General features: G+C 41.5%; 1 protein-coding gene across 1 annotated transcript in view; it reads left to right on the top strand.

The window, feature by feature from the left end:
• The first annotated feature begins 1,540 nt into the window (after positions 1-1,540).
• LOC145348390 (adhesion G protein-coupled receptor D2) overlaps positions 1,541-18,930 on the top strand; it is a 265,728-nt gene continuing 248,338 nt past the window's right edge. The window contains exons 1-7 of the mRNA XM_080196603.1: positions 1,541-1,590; positions 2,151-2,193; positions 2,293-2,320; positions 2,419-2,652; positions 9,014-9,655; positions 16,045-16,239; positions 18,539-18,624. Coding sequence (XP_080052729.1) covers positions 1,541-1,590; positions 2,151-2,193; positions 2,293-2,320; positions 2,419-2,652; positions 9,014-9,655; positions 16,045-16,239; positions 18,539-18,624 — 1,278 coding nt within the window. The remainder of the gene's footprint in view (positions 1,591-2,150; positions 2,194-2,292; positions 2,321-2,418; positions 2,653-9,013; positions 9,656-16,044; positions 16,240-18,538; positions 18,625-18,930) is intronic.

Genomic DNA, 18,930 nt, shown 5'->3' on the forward strand with positions numbered 1-18,930 from the left:
GATAAACTGAAATTTGCTCCAAATAAGAGAGAAAATAAAGTCTTGCATTTATAGACATCTTCCACAACCTCAGGACATCCAAAGGGATTTACAGTCACTGAATACTTTTGAACTATGCATCATTGTTGTTCTGCAGAAAATATGGCAGTCAATTTTGTGCACAGCAAGTTCATATAAATGGCAATGTGATAAATAGTTGATTAACATTTTGTGAAGTTGATTGAAGGCTCAATATTGGCCAGAACAATATGGATAACACCCCTTCAGCCTTTGGGATTCAACATTTGAGTTCAATAATTTCAGGTTGTAACCACAGTTTCTATTTTTTGATTGGACAATTGATGTTGTTACTTTCATACCTTCTGGACCTTTTGTTTTACTTGCCCCATTACTAGTGTTGTGTATGGGGACACCATGGTTGGCACTGCTACCTCAGCACCAAGGAGCTGGGTTCAGTTCTGGCCTTGGGTGTTTGTGTGGCGTTTGCATGCTCACCCCATGTCTGCCTGAGTTTTCTCTGGGTGCTCCAGTTTCCTCCCACAGTTCAAAGATGTACAGGTTAGGTGAACTGGTTATGCTAAATTGACCATTAGTGTCAGGAAGGTTATCAGGGAAAACGTGGGGTTTCGGGGTTGGGGCCTGGGTGGTATTGTCCGTGCAGGCTCGATGGGCCGAATGGCCACCACCTGCACCCAGGGAGGTAGGGATTCTATGATTCTAGAACCTTTTTACGAGCTTCATAATTCAATTTGTCATTTCCCTTTGCATCCTTTCCATCTCTCTACATTTTCCTGCCGCTGTACATGAAAACTGCTACTTCTCCGATTCTTGCCAGTTATGCTGAAAGCTCAGCGACCTGAAACGTTGAGGTTTTTTTATCCGCAGATATTGCCAGGCCTTTTTCTGCATTTTCTGTTTTCTTTGTTACAGATTTCAATCCTATTAAATAAATATTTTTGTGATAATTTTTCTGTACAAAGCCTGGTGCCTTTTACAGGACATGAGGTTAATCCTGTTCAGCTGATGAATTCATACAGTATTTTAAAATTTGTCCTTTAATAATAACGGACTTACGGTTGGTTAATTCTTCCTCGTAACCTGTCTCGGTGCTTCAGTTTCAGCACTCTTCGTAGGTTAATTGAGTTGTCAATTAACAACACAGCTATTTGGATAGGCTGCTGGATAAATTGGGCGTTTGCATTCTTTGCACTTTTTTTGAAAAAGTGCGTTGCACCAATTTGACCCGAAGTGGGGATTGAACATTAGATTAGGATATCGCCCTGCCTGAAAGAAGTTTGCAGACGCCGATCTGTTTCTGGTGGGATTTCTCGGCTTTTTTGCAATTCTCACAAAAGCGTGCGCGTTGATGATGAAAACCAGCGTTTGGAGCAGTGACATTTGAAGTGAAAGAGAAACGAGCGCAGCATCAGACACTCGGTGTTTTTTTTGGGGTGGGGAGCTGGAGAGACACGGCCTGAGGGACATCGAGAACATTGGCTCACACAGCTCCATTTGGAAACATATGAAAGGGAAATGACCAATGGCCCGGGATTCCTACTGGCTTGTACGTCGGTGTTACTTCGGCAACTGGTAGGAGACGGAGAAGCCTGGGTTCCAAATCGCCTTTACGTTCCCCGTTTTTATTTATTCATAATAACTTCGGGGCGTCTCAGAGATTAGCTTTTATTGCACCCTCGGGTGATGTGTTGATTCAATGCAATTTTTGTTCGGTTCGAGTTTACAATTAATGCGTTTATTTCTCATCACAAATCTTTTATGGGGTAATATGATAAAATAAGCTGAAACGTAATAAGTGAGTGCCAAAATAAATCTGTCGCCTTCTATAATCTGGAAGTACTTTTAAACTGTCAAATAGATTAAGAAACCCTCACTTGCTTAGTCTGCGTGTCCACAGGTTAAACAACCACAGGAAAGAGTAATTTCGGTATAAATTTGTGACAGTCCTGTATGACAGGGAAAACAAATGGCAAATTAATTGCGTATTCATTAATGCCAAAGACTTGGGGAGACAATGACATTCCGAGATGATTACTTGAAGTTTTTAAACGCCACAATCGTCCCATTCTATGTTAAACCTGGTTGATCCCAAAAGCAACACTTTCCATTTGGTTGTTTTTAACCCCCGCCAGGAAAATGCACCTCGGAGTGATTCATCCATACTCGGCGGTCCTTGTAAGTGAAAACGATTTTTTCTTTAAAAGCTATTGCGAAGTACCAGTTCTGCTCTTCTTCCAGTTACAGATGTCATTTTGTATCTGTTTTTATCCGCAGTTTTTCTGTGTTGCTGGCATGTTTGCAGGTCAGTAGATTTCATCGTCGTAACTAAACATTTTACCCTAAGAAACCGGTTAACAGTTTATCACAACAATGTTTTGTCTCTCCCCCGCCGGCCCTCAGAATCACAGCTGATATTACACGACAGGAGATGTTTCATTTACCGGAATTACTATTATGAGTATGTACCCATGCAGCTGCAGTGGACAATGGCAGAGAAATTGTGCCGCCAAAGGTTTGGCTATCTGAGCGCCATTGGGACAAATGAAGACAACCAGAAACTGGTCAACTTCATGCAATCGATGAGGGTGACGAAAGCACTGTGGATTGGTGCTAAAGTGAAGGAGGTTGGCCCTGGTGAGACATCTCGTCATCTCATCAATTCTACTTTATCAAATCTTTTTATTAAGAACTATTCTCAATTAGTACAGGATCCTCTGACTTTGAGGCCATTGAATATGATGGCTCTGTTTAACATTTTCACTCCTTGGGTATAAATGGCATAAAGAACACTGGACTGTACTTGCTGGGAGTTTAAATGGATTATATGCTGAAAATGTCCTGGCTACTTAATGTTTAAAAAGCACCAATAGCAACTTGCATTTATGTAGCATCTTTAAGCCAGTAAACCCTCTTAGGGCAGCAAGGATGACCAGTGTTGCCAGGGAACAAATGTTCAGAGGATATTCATTTTTCAAGTAGCGTAGTCACGACTATGACCTATTACTATGAAGATACTCCAAGCAATGTGGGATGGAACCTGAGACTACTTTCCTATTTTCCCAACTACTCATTGAATTCTTGTTTAAGGTGACATTGATGAATGGCAGTGGTTCATTGCAAAATGATCAGGATGATTCTGGTGTATAGTATTCTGAATTATGAGAAGAGACTTTTAAAGCAGGATTTGTTTTCCTTAGAGGGAGGAAAACAATTGAGGATTGGCATGTTCCAGATCTTAAAATAACTGCACAGCCAAGACGATGCAAGTGCAAATTGACCATTTAACTGATAGATTGTGAGTCCCTAGAAAGAGTGCAAAGTTGAGAAGTTTCTAGCGAAACTGGAGATTGGGAATTTTTTTTGTAGAGTTGTGAAAATGTAGAGCAGTTTACCGGAAAAAGTATGTAATGCTTTTGATTCTAAGATTGGGAATTGTAGTGCAATGTATTATGCCAGAGGACCAAGTACTCCGTGGGCTTTAATGAATGGTACCACGCTGCCACTGGGTATCTTGTCTGTGGACATACGTTTAGGGTGAATTAGTTGAGGCATAGAGAGGGCTAAGTGAATATTCTGGGGTTGTATATGGTTGCATGTTGAGAATACAAAGTTATCTTGCAGCATTTTCTCTTAGTCGGACAAAACCTGTGATGGCCTGTGGAAATATTTGGGGCTGATTTGCTTTGCCTTGTACCATGCTTTCTTACATTTTTGCGTAACGCACTGCGATGCGTGGAGTTGCTGGTTCATAACTTTTCAAGATTTCATAAATTATTTCAGAACTAATCCGTTTTCGTTGATGTCAGTCCTGACAATTTAGTTAACAATTTTAGACTTTATCATAATGGCTTCATATTGTGGGGATATAAAAGAGAGTAAACAAAGTGTCTGTTACTTAATGAGTCATGTGTATTAAAGCAATAGTACAAGCGAATAAATCACTGATAGTTTAGATGAAAAAGAATGAGAGAAGGCATGAGTAAGGCAAGAACCTTGCATGGAATAGATTTATTGGGCTGAATCGTCTGTTTCTGTGTTTTAAAGATTTAATGGACCCGCTAGGCAAAATGGCAGGAGGCTAGAGGAATTGGGAGGGAGTAACTAATTCTAATTCCCAACGTTTGGGGAGCTGGGGATAGTTTCCCCATTTGGGAGGGGTGTGGGTGGCAAAGTGGCAGATAGATGGGTACCCAGCCCAGTGACAGCAGAATTTTGATTAGTCTCAATAATGAACCACTCAGCCAATTATCCCTGAGCCCAGTGAGTTTCATTTAATGGTAGCTCAGGGATTAAAGGGACTCGCACAGATTTCCGTTGCCCCGCAAACCCTGTTCAGTGTGCCTGCAGTTTACCGGAAGGTCTCCTGTTCACAGGCATTCAGTGCCTGGTTGTGGGACCCAGGATCAGAAAGGGGATAGGTGAGGTGTGGCATTGAAAGCCACACCCATTCCCTTACGTCAGGCTCAGCAGCTCTCAAGGGAGACGCTTAATTCTGCTTGACTGGGAACATCATCCAGTGGGATGCTCTAAACTGCTCAGACAAGTGACTATTATTTAATTGCAATGGACGTCCCAGAAAAAAGTGGTGTGCGGCTCCAGTGGAAGTCTTGCATTGCTAACACTAAATCCCGACCTAGGTCAAGGCTGTTGACAAGTCTCTTATGAAATAACATTTACCATTGTGACAATCATTTGGCTCTGTGCATTTCAGTTGAACTGCTTGGATTTTGTGTTTGCAATTAACAGTTGCTGAGATGAATATCCATGCTGTATTTGTAACATTCAATTTTATTTTAGCAGGGAAGGAGCTAATTTGGCCCATTATGCTTGTGTTGGCCCTTTCAAAGAGCTCATCAATGACCCCCACTCAACACTTCCTTTGTAGTCCAGCAAATGTTTCTTTTTCTGAAACATATTCAATTGCTTCCGCTACCCTTTCTGGCAGTGCATGGCAGATTATAATAATGCTGCTGAAATAAACTTCTAATTTTCCCTGGACCTTCTGTCAATTATCTTAAATCTGTATCCCTCGGGTTCCTGACTTTCCTGCCAGTGTTAAATCTTCCCATCACCTTCTTTGGTTCAAGGAGAAGTTTCCCTAACCTATTCTTTGGTTAATTGTTTGTGTGAATGAGCATCTAATGTTGGTATTCTTGGTGGTGCCCACAATTTGTTTTGTGCAGTCTGATGAGCACATAAAATTCTCAGCAAATTTGCTGGTTGAATGGAACAAGAAAAGCTGTTTCAATCAAAGTTTATTATTGACAGTCAATGTGAAAAGCTGTCTGTAATATTGTTACACCATCTCTGAATTCTCATTCATCTCATTACTTTACAGTCATCTGTACACTCCCTCTCAAAAACTATTAAGTTAGACAAGGATTCTATAATCATCATTAAACTTAAATTTATTTTGTGCTGTGTTATTGGAGCATGTAAACAGGTAATTGTTGCTTTTCAGGCCAAGGGATAATTGAAGTAGAGCAATCTCTAAACAATACCACAGCTGTAATATGTACATTGTAATGAATTTTTACATCTCATTTGGTAACACAACTTTAAACAGATGGCAATTTTTCCAACAAGTTGTTAATATTTTATTGCACAGTAATATTAGATTCTGTGGCATCCCATCACCCTTCACAGGCAGGTTGATAAAAATGATTTTGGCTGAGATGGAACAGTTATCGAAGTGAACAAGATAATGGGTATTAATTAGAGGGATAAAGTCTCGGAAGGGAGTTTCGACTGCAAACAATCCCCTATCCATCCACTCTGTTTTTAATACATGCAAATGACCTGGCAGAAATATGGCACATTAAATTCAATACAAATAAGTGCTTGGTGGTACTTACTGGAAGAGAAAAATGCCAAACAGCATCGTGACTAGTGGCACACTTAACATGCTGAACCTTGCACATCCCCAATTTTAATTGCTCTACTGTTGTCTGTCATGCTTTTAGCTACCTTGCTATAAGGTCTGGAATAATTTCCAAAGTTTCTCTCACCGTTTCTCGCTCCCCATCTTTTGTCAACCACTGCCCTATTTTTCCTTATGTGGCTTGGTATCAAATATTATTTCATATTTCTGCTATGATGCATCTTGGGAAGCTTTACTAAGTTGAAAGCGCTGTACAACTGTAAACCAATGTGACAGTATTTGACCCCAAATGCAGTCTCTCATCTTTTGGTGAGCCTATTTCTTGACAGTTGAGCAGATGTTCAGATTTTTGCATCTCTCCATTAAGCCAGCTACCCGCCAACCCTATGCTCAGAGCACGGTCATCTTGCCGACCTGAACCAAATAAAGGAATGGCTGAAATAAATCTGAGTGATGTTGAAGTCAATGCCTACCATACACAGAGCAGCAATTAATAAAGCAAATGGGACGCTACTGTTTTTGGGTAAATCTCGGGTATTCTGGTGAGCATCCACCATGTGTAATAAGCTTATTCTAGTGAAGATAAAGTCTTAAGTTCAGGGAAAGATGATTAAGTATGAACTGGTAAAAGGCAAGTTAAGACTAATGACAGGATGGGCTTTTCAGTAAGTACAATCCAATGGTGGAAGTGTCTTTTGCTTAGGATAGCAAGGATAAAAATTCTGAACATGCTCAAAAGATAGGCCCAGTTACTGGGAAATCCTATGTTGCTGAGGAAGGTTAATCTACCTTCATTGAATGCCATGCTTCCACACCTTTTCCCAATCTGTATGTATCCTTATTATCTTTGTGAAATAAATCACAAATAAAAATGCCTTCTTTTGGGTTCCATAAAGCTCCAGTAAACTGTACTATAGAACTGTAGATGTGAATTTCCAATGCTTTGAGTTTCTGGTCTCTCTGTTCCATAATAGATGCTCAGCGCAGCAAGCACATATATCTTTTCATTGGGGTCAAAGAAAAGTCAAAAGTCTAATCATGCTGTGTTAGCATTGCATATGTTCTAGTTGTTGGCTGTAGAGCAGCATTTTGGAGGGGATTGGCAACATGTTTCTAATTTAGTCTTTGTGCATGACACCCCAGCTTGAAGGATCAGAAGACTGTAGAGAGGGGAACAAAAGATTTTTGACAATGGTATTAAGGATGAGGAATCGCAGTTTTGTGCATAAATTGGAGAAGCTGAGGCTGTTCTTCTTAGAGAAGAGAAAGTTAAATGGAGATCTGATCGTGCTGCTCAAAATCATGAGTGGAGTAGATGAAGAGAAACTGTTCCTAAGACAAAGGCAAATCACTGTGGATGCTGGAATCTGAAACAAAAACAGAAAACAGTGGAAAATCTAAACAGGTCTAACAGCACCTGTGGAGAGAGAATCAAACCAATGTTTCCAGTCAAGATGACTCTTTGTCAGAGCTCTGACGAGAGTCATCCTGACTCAAAATGTTGTAAAGTTTATATATTAGTCACCAGTAGGCTTACATTCACACTGCAATAAAGTTACTGTGCAAATCCCCTAGTCACCACAATCTGGCACCTGTTCAGGTACACTGATGGAGAATTTAGTGTGGCCAATCCACCTAACCCGCACATCTTTGGACTGTGGGTGGAAACTGGCGTACCTGGAGGAAACCCACGCAGACGCAGGGGGAATTTGCAAACTCCACACAGACAATGACCCAAGCTGGGAATTGAACCCGGGTCCCTGGCGCCATGAGACAGCTGTGCTAACCACTGTGCCATCTTGCCACCCAATTGACTTAATACTCCACAGATGCTGTCAGACTTGCTGAGATTTTTGAGAGACTATTCCTGTTGGCACAAGGGTCAAGAACCAAAGGACACCAATTAAGGTGAATGGCAAAAGGAGCAGGGGCAATATGTGGAAGAATCTTTTTACATAGTGTGTGGTATGCAGCTGGAATCCACTGTCTGTAACTATGGTGGAGGCAGATCCAAAGGTGGCTTTCAAAAGGAAACTGGATAAGCGCCTGCAGCGAAAAGAAATAGTAGTGTTATAGAACATAGAACATGACAGCGTAGTTCAGGCCCTTCGGCCCTCAATGTTGCACCAACCAATGGGAAAAGGGTAAGTGAGTAGGATCAGTTGAGTTACTCTTGCAGAGAGCTAGCATGGGCAGGACCGTTGAATGGCTTCCTTCTGTGCTACAGCCATTTTATGATTCTAAAATCCCAAATAAGAAATCTTTTGAGTGAAGTAATTTGCAACTCCTCATCTGCTGATCCCTTCAACTTATCTAACTTGTCATGCACGTAAGTGTAAAAATATAATCCACCGGACAGTGAAATTCATCTATAAACGAATGTTCTTTACTTACACAGTCTCTGGCTATAATAATTTTGGGGATGATGGCCTGTCTGATTAAAATGAGTCAGACCTTGTGTATTAATAGTAGCTTACATGGAGATGTAGTTTGAGTGCATTAAATAATCATTCATAAACTCCAATGATCAAAGGTTTCACTTTTAAAATATCCATGCTAGATAGAACCTTTTACCAATTATGTGTATATAATTCACAGCATAATGTCATTAACATGAGCTTGATGATGATATTTGGTTATTTATGAACCGTTCTGAATATAAATATGGTGATTTTAAAAATACCTATTTTATGTTATTAAGTTGTATTCCCCTTTGATAAACTTGAAGTATATGTACGACTGAAAAGACTTTTGCACAGAAACATTTTAGTTTATTGCACGGTGAAAAATTGATCCCAAATCAATTCATTCCAGATCAATCAACTCCACTTTAGATTGTAATTTCTTGCCACTAGCCAATTAAATCCTTTTTGCCCCCTTATTCTCATGACATTATAATTTCTTAACGAGATCACTATGTGCCTCGGGGTACATTGCTACAAAGCATTTTAAAGATAACTTAATTACGTGGTATGTACTTATCCTTGGATATGAGAATTTTGTCAGTTTAATTTTTGATAAATCAAGTGTTAATAAATGTAATCTGACATAGCTTTGAAAAAAAATTACTATTATTTATCACAGCATAGTCATTATTTATCCTCTCCTGTTTAGGTACGTTTGGTTCACATATCCTGACGTTCTCTGGCAGAACTGACACCAAATATGCCAAGCTCCTGAAGCAGTTCCCTCAATTGCACTCGGTGACCATTTGTGCTCAAGTCCAGTTTGATTCAACTTGCATGGGAGTTTCCACTGTCTTTTCCTATTCAATCTCATCATTTATCAATGAATTCCAGCTCCGTGCGAATATTGTCCGTGGTCAGCAAATTCAGCTCGCGCTTCTTGTTCATGGTGTTCATAGTCCTTATTCACAGGCTGCAGAGAATAATGGCAAGTGGCATCATCTATGTGTGAGCTGGACCCACCGTAGTGGTGGCTGGGCTATTGCAGTAGATGGATCTGTTATTTCATCTGGAGAGCAACTTTACATTTCGGAGGACATTGGAGCAGGTGGAGTCTTCATCGTTGGCCAAGAGCAAGACACGTTTGGTGGCTCATTTAGGAAGGATGAGTCTTTTGTGGGGAATATTACACAGCTCCACATTTGGGACCGTGTTTTGAATGCCAGTGAGATTCAAGCTTTAGCAGAAGATTGTTTTATTATTCCGCTGGGATTATTTTTTCAGTGGAACATTTCTGTCTTTGAAATTGAATCAACGGTGCAGGTACACAAAGGATTTTCACAGTGTAAAGGTAATTTGTCAAAGAAGTGTTTCTTTTTAGTTTGAGCAACTGCATTTCTTAAAAAATAGTGTTATGAGGGAAGCTGTTTGGTGGACTAACATATTGAGTATTCAGAGTGATGTGATATAGGTTTTTGATTTGATTTGCAATAATCAGGGCTGATGAAGATGATGTGATTTTCAAAACACCTAAAGTGAGAGAGAAAGGATTCTAAAAAATTCAGTTTTTGCCTTTAAGATCAAAGTGAAGTTGTCAGTGCATGAAACTGTGCTAGCAAAAGTCTTTGAGCCAAACAATCCTTTTCCATACTTGTGTCATTCAATCTTGTGGTACGTGTCTGTCACGTATCTTGGAGGATTCAGAAGAGCTGGAATAATGGAGAGGGCTGCTCCCCAGTGGTAGAAAGAAGCAAAGTCAGGAAGAAAACTTCTGTGCAGGTACTTTGAAAACAGATGCTTTTAACTATCAGTGTTTTTATTGAGAAGGAAGATTGTGCGTAGGAGTGTAAGAGTATGGTTTATGAGAAGAAATCGTTGCATGGGGAGATAATGTTGCTACACTATATCTGTAAAATGTAAGACGCCCCAGAGCCGGTCCATAAGGTACGAGTTAGGAGGACAATAGAATATTTTCCATTTGCCCGGATGAGTGAGTACAACTCCAAAAACACTCGCAATTCGATACCATTCAAGACAAAGCAGCCTGCTTGATTGGCAACCCGTTCAACCTAACCAACATTTACTCCCTTCCCCAGAAGTGCACACTGGCAGAAGTGTGTACTATCTATAATATGCACTGCCAAAACTCCTTTGGCCCCTACCAAACCTGCAATCTCTATCACCTAGAAGGACAAGGGCAACAGATGTGTGGAAACACCACCAACTCTAGGTTTCCCTGCAAGGTACATACATGCCATCCTGGTCTGGAACTATACTGTTCCTATTACTGCTACTCCCTTCCTAACAGCACTGGTGTATCTGCACCTCGGGGTAGTGGTTCAAGAAGGCAGCTCACTATCAGCTGCTTGAGGGCAATTAGGATAATACCCACATCTCATGAAGAAATAACTAAAAAATTCTTGGTTGTTTATCTTTCTTATACAAATGCAGAAAAATGATTGCAGCCAAACATGAGGGAGGAATTCTGAGACCTTATAACACAATAGAATGCATTGTGAAAAATCTTTCCAACAGGGACAGTTTGCTGGTATTATAGTTTTTTTCACTGTTGTTTAGTTCCTCGCAAGTGATTGCAGGTCCACCTCTGACAGTAGTAGAGCCCTGACACTGATGTAAATGCAACATTTCTCCTTTTTAAATACTTGTCATTCAAAATATAATTGAGTAGTTTTTTAACATACACAATAGTAAGAAGTCTCTCAACACAAGGTTAAAGTCCCACAGGTTTATTTGGTGGCACAAGCTTTCGGAATGCTCCAAAAGCACGTGGTATCAAATAAACCTGTTGGACTTTAACCTGGTGTTGTGAGACTTCTTACTGAGTCTGCCCCAGTCCAACGCCGGCATTTCCACGTCATATACAATAGCTTTTAAAACGATATTAATTCTCAGTTTGGGGACACAACTGAAAGACTGACACTTACTGTACATCTCTACTTGCCCTGAGAAAGTAGTGATAAATTTTCTTCAACTCAATGGCTTACAAGGTAATTTCAGAGGATATTTAAGAATCAGCTACATTAGCATGGGACTGGAGACACCAGACTGGTTAAGGATGGTAGATTTCCTTCTCAAGAATCTGACCAGGATTCTCCCAAAATAATTTAAAGATCCCAATGTGAAGGAAAGTAGGAATAAGTCCCGCTAGGTTTATTAACATGATTTACAGAATGAATCTCTGACACTCTGTGCACTGCAGAGTGACTCAGTGTGATTCTGGAAATCTGAGGATGGGGCCTATTCCCACCCGAGAGGCTGGCAGCATCGCACTGAATGGGCTACTGCGCACGTGTCAGATAGATCTGTGCATGTGCAGTGCCTCCTCCCCCATTGTTCCTTGGGCAGTGCCATGGTGTTAGGCTGGCATTGCCCAAGGGGCACCCCCTCTTACCCATGACCTTAGAGTGGCCACAATGACCTCACTTCCCTCCAGTGCAGTTGGCCTGCCTGTTCACCATTAGTGGGGAACAGGAATAAATCCTGCTGGAGGAAACCACTCGTAGCAGCAGTGGGAGTGGGGGAATGCGAGCAGCCTGAAGAATTCAGTCCTGGGCCTGCTGATGAAACGTAAATATGAATTTCAATATTGAAATCAGCTCCACGCAGATTACCAGCATGGAGCTGATTATGCTGGAATTATTGAGCATGGACACTCTGGACCCAAATTTACCATTTTGATTCTAAGTACTGGGTGGACTTGAATCTGGGAGTGTATCGGATCCGAAATTTAGACCTGTTCTCCGGCACCCCATATGCGCTGTACCTGAAAAAACAATCTGTGACTCTGTGCTGCACAAGCCTGTTGGTGGGGCTCATTGAGCCCAAAACACTGCTGCTCTGATCAGACCCTTCAACTGTGCATTCACGGTTTAAAAAAAATAGAAAAATGTTCCCTTGCCACATCGCTCCCGGGCCAGATAATGCCTCCCCCGGTCCCCATAGACATTGCCTCACCCCCTAACATTACTGTCCCCCTTATCTCCCACTGCTACACAGACCGATCGCAGCCCCCTTTACCCCTACCAAGAACATGCAGAGTGGCAGCGGATCCCCCTTCTCCCCCTACCCCCCTGCCTTCTCCCCACCCCCCCGCCTTCTTCCCTCCCCCCCACCTCCACCAGAGAATTCACCTCCCACCCTGCCTTCTCCACTAGAGAGCCATCTGACTCACCCTCCCACCACCAGAGAGCCAATTGATTTGCCTCCCTCCTTTCTTCTCCCCACCAGAGATCGATCTGACTCGCCTCTCTCCTCCCCTATCCACCCCAACAGAAAGCGATCTGACCCATATTCCTCCCCCGCCAACACGAGAGAACCATCTGATCTGCTTCCCTCCCTTGCCCTCCCCATCAGCGATCTGACGTCTCCCTCCTCCCTCTCCCCCACCTTCACCAGAGTGTGATCTGAACCGCCTTCCTCCCTCCTACCAAACAGCCATCTGACCTGTCCTCCTCCCTCCTTCCGCCTCCCCATCAGAGAGCGAACTGACCCTCCTTCCACCGCCCCCCTTTCAACCCGCCAGAGAGCCATCTGACCTGCCTCCCCCTTCCCCACCAATACCACCACTAATCTGAGTCAGAGATCCACCGGAAGCCCTGAACTTAATTCCTCAGAAGCTGGAGCACCCGAATCGGACATTTGTGGACCATGCCTGTTTTGTGCCAAATCTGGACGGGTGAATGTGGTGGTAAAGACGAAAGTGCTGGTAAGGCTGGGTGTCCAGCCCGTTAATTCAACTTAAATGCATTTAAATTGCTGTTGTGCCCATTTCGGGCGCGGTTCTGATTGCTGCCATTTTCAGCCATTGATAAAGGGGGAACAGCCGCGGAGGCGGTCATGGATCGCGCAACTTGTCTCATGCCCGACTTTACCAAGTTTTTGCATCCTTAAACAGGTGCAACTTGATGGTAAAATCGGGCCCTCTGAGTCTGTGACAACCAGCGGGAAACCCCTGCTAATGTCTCCCTGTTTACATTCATGACAATCTGACAGATACATATTAACTTCTACTGGCGCCAAATTCTTATTTCCAGGCCTTTTTTGAAAATTGAACTCAAGTTCCCAAAGTACCATCTCACCGGTCTCTGGATTATTCACCTGGATTGCTGGATTTTCAGTCCTGTATCGTAATCATTTTGCTGCTAGATAGAAACAAAAGAGTTTGCAATTGTGCAGCTCTGTAGACAACATCAAGGCATTCAGTGAAGTGTTTTATAATCAGTTAATTATTTTCTAGAAGTGCAGTCATTGTTGTACTTTTAGTTATTTCACTAAAATTAGTAGAGAGAAATTTCAACACAAAATGAATGCAAGAACATAAGAAATAGGAGCAGGAGTAGGCCATCTAGCCCTTTGAACCTGTCCTGCCACACAATAAGATCATGGCTGATCTGAAGTGGATCAGTTTCCTGCTTTCCTGCTTTCTCCCCATAACCCTTAATTCCATTGTCTATCAGAAACCTATCTACCCGTGACTTAAATATATTTAGCGAGGTAGCCTGTGCCCTCTAGTCCTGCTATCCTTTCTAAGCGGGAAGAATCTCTCTACCTCTACCCTATCCATCCCTTTCATTATCTTATACGTCTCTATAAGATCCCCCCTCATCCTTCTAAACTCCAGCGAGTATAGACCCAGTCTATTTAGTTTCTGTTCATAGTCCAACCCCCTCATCTCTGATATCAGCCTAGTGAACTTCCTCTGCACTCCCTCCAAAGCCAAAATATCCTTGCGCAAGTGCGGCAACCAAAACTGCACACAGTACCCCAGCTGCGGTCTCACCAGTACCCTGTACAGTTGCAGTAAGACCTTCCTGCTTTTATATTCTATCCCCCTCGCTATAAAGGCCAGCATACCATTCGCCTTCTTGATCCCCTGCTGCACCTGCAGACTGGATTTTTGCAACTCATGCACAAGGACCCCCAGGCCCCTCTGCACCATAGCATGCTGCAGCTTTTCACCCTTTAAATAGTAACCCATCCTACTATTATTCCTGCCAAAGTGAATAACCTCGCACTTGCTAACATTGTACTCCATCTGCCAGGTCCTTGCTCACTCGCTCAGCCTATCCAGATCCCTCTGCAGACTTTCCACACCCTCCGTGCAATTTGTTTTTCCACTCATCTTCATGTCATCAGCAAATTTCGTCACCCTCCACTCAGCCCTCTCCTCCAGATCATCTATATAAATAGTAAATAGCTGAGACCCCAGCACCGATCCCTGCGGCACTCCACTAGTCATCAACCACCAATCAGAATAGCACCCATTGATACCAACTCTCTGCCTCCTATTAGACAACCAATCCTCTATCCACGCTAACGCCTTACCCCCAACTCCGTGCACCCTAACCTTCTGTAGCAACCTTTTGTGAGCACCTTATCAAAGGCCTTTTGAAAATCTAGAAACACCACATCCACCGGTTCCCCTCTGTCTACCGCACGAGCCACGTCTTCATAGAAATCCAATAAATTTGTCAAACACGACTTCCCCTTAACAAATCCATGCTGTGTCTGGTCTATCAAACCATTCCTTTCTAGGTGCCTCGTTATTTCTTTGATGGATTCAAGCATTTTTCCACCTACAGATGTTAAACTAACCGGCCTATAATTCCCTGCCTTTTGTCTGCTGCCTTTTTTAAACAGTGGCGTAACATTAGCCGTTTTCCAATCTTCCGGAATCTGGTGAATTTTGGTAAGTAATCACTAAGGCATCCACTATCACTTCTGCATTTCCTTCAGAACCCCGGGATACATTCCATCTGGTCCTGGGGACTTATCCACCATCAGTCCCGTTAGTCTATCAAGCACTACGTCTGTAGTGACAGTAATCGCATTCAGGCCCTCAACTCCTACCATCCTTTTATCTTTAATATCTGGCAAACTATTCGCATCCTCCTCCGTGAAGACCGAGGCAAAAAACTTATTTAAGGCCTCAGCCATTTCCTTGTCTCCCACCACTAAATCCCCTCTTTCATCCTCTAAGGGTCCAACATTCACTGTAGCCAGCTTCCTCCTCTTTATATATTTGTAAAAACTCTTACTGTCCTTTTTTATATGTAGTGCTAGTTTAGCTTCATAGTCTATCCTTCCTTTCTTTATCAACTTCTTAGTCATTCTTTGTTGATTTTTAAACCTTTCCCAATCTTCTAATCACCCACTACTTTTAGCCACTCTGAATGCATCAGCTTTTAATTTAATACCCGCCTTTATTTCCTTTGATAACCACGGCTGGTTATCCCTTCTCCTACATTCCTTCTTTACCATTGGAATATATTTCTGCTGAGCACCAAAAAAGCTCTCCTTAAAGATCCTCCACTGTTCCTCAGCTGTCCTACCAACCAATCTGCGCCCCCAATCTACATTTGCCAATTCCTCTCTCATCCTATCATACTCCCCTCTGTTCAAACAGAGGATACAGGTTCGGGACCCTACTTTCTCATCCTCCATCTGCATCAAAAACTCAACCATACTATGATCGAGTTTCAGAAATGCAAGTGAATAATTTGAAGCAATGTTAGTCCAGATCATCCACACTATTTTGGCAGTGAAAAGTGGATTTGTATTTCATTTATTTATTATGATTTTATTCAGAATATGGATGCTGAAAGATTGATTTAGTTAAGTTGGTATAAGCATGATGGGCCAAATGGTTTAATGACAGTAACTCGTGCTACTTTGACTTGTAGTTAATGAAATTTATTTGTTTTTTTCATTCCATTGGAGGTGATGGATTCCAAACAACAGAACCACTTGACATTGTGTGGGTTGATGGAACTAAACCCCTTTTCCAAAACATCTCATCAGATGTCAGACATCCGATTAATGAAGGACCATGTGTAGCATTTGACCCATTAACTGGAACATGGACAACTGAATTATGCTCAAAGCAGAAAGAAGCACTCTGTAGATATAGCAAAGGTGAATATACGTTTATTATTACTTTAATGCATCCTCCCCGCACAGAAAAGGTTTGTTATTTTGACAAATTAAATATGCTTATTTGTTTCTTTCTCTTGTAATCTTGATTATTAATTGCTGGTTGAGTACTTAGACACAATATTGCATAGATTATTTGGAGCAAGTCATGTTGTCAATAGGAAGAATCTTTTCAAAACTAAAAGCAGATGTGAAACAAATACAAAACAGCTTCATATTTACTGTTGATGAATAGTAGTAAAGCACAGAATATTGACCACTAATGGCGATGCCCTTTTGTTTCCCCAACTGTGTGCTGGTACTGTTCCCTTTTCCTCTCCAATTAATTGTTATTCTTCCAGGTATTGCCCTGAGCTTTCCCTTTTCCGACTTCCTGTCTAGCCAGAACTTCACTCATTCAGTGCCTGTCGCTGCTGTCGCAAATGCTGAAATTACAGCAGGTGGATTCAATGATTGCATGTGAAACATGGGTCAGAGGCCAGGTGGAATGATGGTGAGTTCTGGTGTGGCAGAAAGCCAGTCTGAGTATAGAGATCGAGGGCTTATGTTGAAATAAGCTTTCCTGCTGTATTCAAGAGTAACACCTGAGTCATTATTGACCTCATTTGAGGAGCTGGTGGAATGCTGTAATTGGCCTGAGATCCCTGGATTAGGATATGAAAATTGTCCAGGGTATCTGTTCCTGACTGTTGTCCAGTATATCTTGCTGCACGTATGCAAAATTAGACATTGGTTGGGGGCAGGGTTGCGCTGGGCTGAAATTCTCCCCTGTCGACAAATTGTATGTTGATATTCACTATCAAATCCACTTTTGAAGAATGATCACCTGGTCAAACTATTCTAGAGGGCTACTGGTGCCAGAACCCATAACCCAGCTAGGGAGAGGGAGAAAATAACAAAATCTGCAGTAGCTGAATTGGTACTTCACTGTAAAAATGAAGTTGTCGTCATTCCGGATGGTCGTAGGCTGCTCTGCCCTTTGAGGGAGAAAGGTGACTGTTGGTGATTTAACCTGAGGATCACCACACCCTGGGTGTGGCGCAAGGTTGAGAAGGCGGGTCTTCATGAATAACTTCAGCCGGTACGGGAATTTAAGTCGTGTTGTTGGCGTCGCTCTGTATATCACTAACAGCTGTCCTGCCACCTGAGCTAACCAATGCCAGGTATTCCAGCATTATAACATGCTGTCTAATATTTCTGAAGTTTCAAGAGCTCCTTCTTTGACGTTGACCTGAAAGGTGAGAAAATTGCTTCATTCGTAGATTGAGTATTTCAAATTGTTTTACGCTAATGACTAGATTACATAGTTTTTATTGATAATGGTTTTGAAAGCATTGACGCAGTTAACAGTAGAAGCATTGTTGCGTCATTGTCAGCTTTTAGCCAATGTCCTTTTGCCCATGTGCTCTGGTTTGTTGATTATACTCAGATGGGGCATGTTTGTTGAAGCAGGTGAGGAAGAACGTCAAATGGTGCTACATAAATTGAACTCTGTTCCCATTCAAGACCAGTAAATTTTCCAGGATGAAGTTTTAGACGAAACTTTTATCTTTCTTTTGTCTTGAATAGACCATTTGGTTTGGATGGAGATCGTGTTACACCACAAAACATTTTATAGGTAACAGCCAGTTTTTTGTGACATTGCACGTGGGGAATGACCAAGTACTATCTTTAAGTGAACTGGGGTTCGAGGGCAGGGAATAAGAAAACTTAAATTTGGAAAATGGAAATTTTAAAATGATTGGACTTTAGGAATTTCTCAGCAGGGTAGTTGCAGAACTAAACTGAATTAAACTGCAATAGGGCCAGTGATGAAAGTTTTTATGTAGGAAGTTTACGTATAAGTGTCGATGTAAAATTTTATATTGGAGGGGAGGAGAAAAAGCACAAAAGTATGACAAGAAAGGAAATAAACTTTTGTGGACAAGAAATGAATGCAGTCATGAATTCCTTTTAACATATCATATACATATTCAAATTGCTGCTGGCACATTGAATGAAAATTACATTCACAATGCCAAAGTTTCTGTATTCAGAGAAGAATATAATTGTAAGTTTCAGCCAACTACTTGATGTCAAAAGCATCATGAACTGGACAGTTTTGTCCACTTGCTATTATTCTGAAACTAGAGTTGGGTGACACATGACCCTCTCTTTAGAAGTAATTCAGAAACACTCAAGGAAACCTGTGAATACTGAGATGGATCTGTTTGATTTAATGTTAATTGCCATTCAATCACCATGATTTGTAAAATATTCTAGTATTTCTATTCCCTTTCAGATACATATGAACAAATGCAAGAAATTTCTTCTCTACCACCCTCTCCGTTTTTCCTGCATGTTAAGGAGAAATCTGTTGGTGTTTCAGTGAGTAATTAGTTGCTGTCATAAGTGTTTATTTCACAATGTGGATTTGTGTGGAACAAAGTTGCATGCATCAAAACAGGTTGCTTTAAATAAGTGAATCTTTAGAGATCCAAATGTACATATTTTAACATTAATTCATTACTTTGCATGGAGTTTGATCACCTAACTTACATCTGAGCAGGGGTTTCAACGTTAAATGAATTTTAAATAACTGACATACCAAATTTTAGGGATAAAATTCTTTTGCAATGGAAAAGTTTATTATTTGCATGGACAATTTTGATTTAATATTTTGAACAACTGTGT

Source organism: Carcharhinus amblyrhynchos, chromosome 9, assembly GCF_965287045.1.
Source record: "Carcharhinus amblyrhynchos chromosome 9, sCarAmb.v2.hapA, whole genome shotgun sequence".
In the NCBI taxonomy this organism is placed as follows: Eukaryota; Metazoa; Chordata; class Chondrichthyes; order Carcharhiniformes; family Carcharhinidae; genus Carcharhinus; species Carcharhinus amblyrhynchos.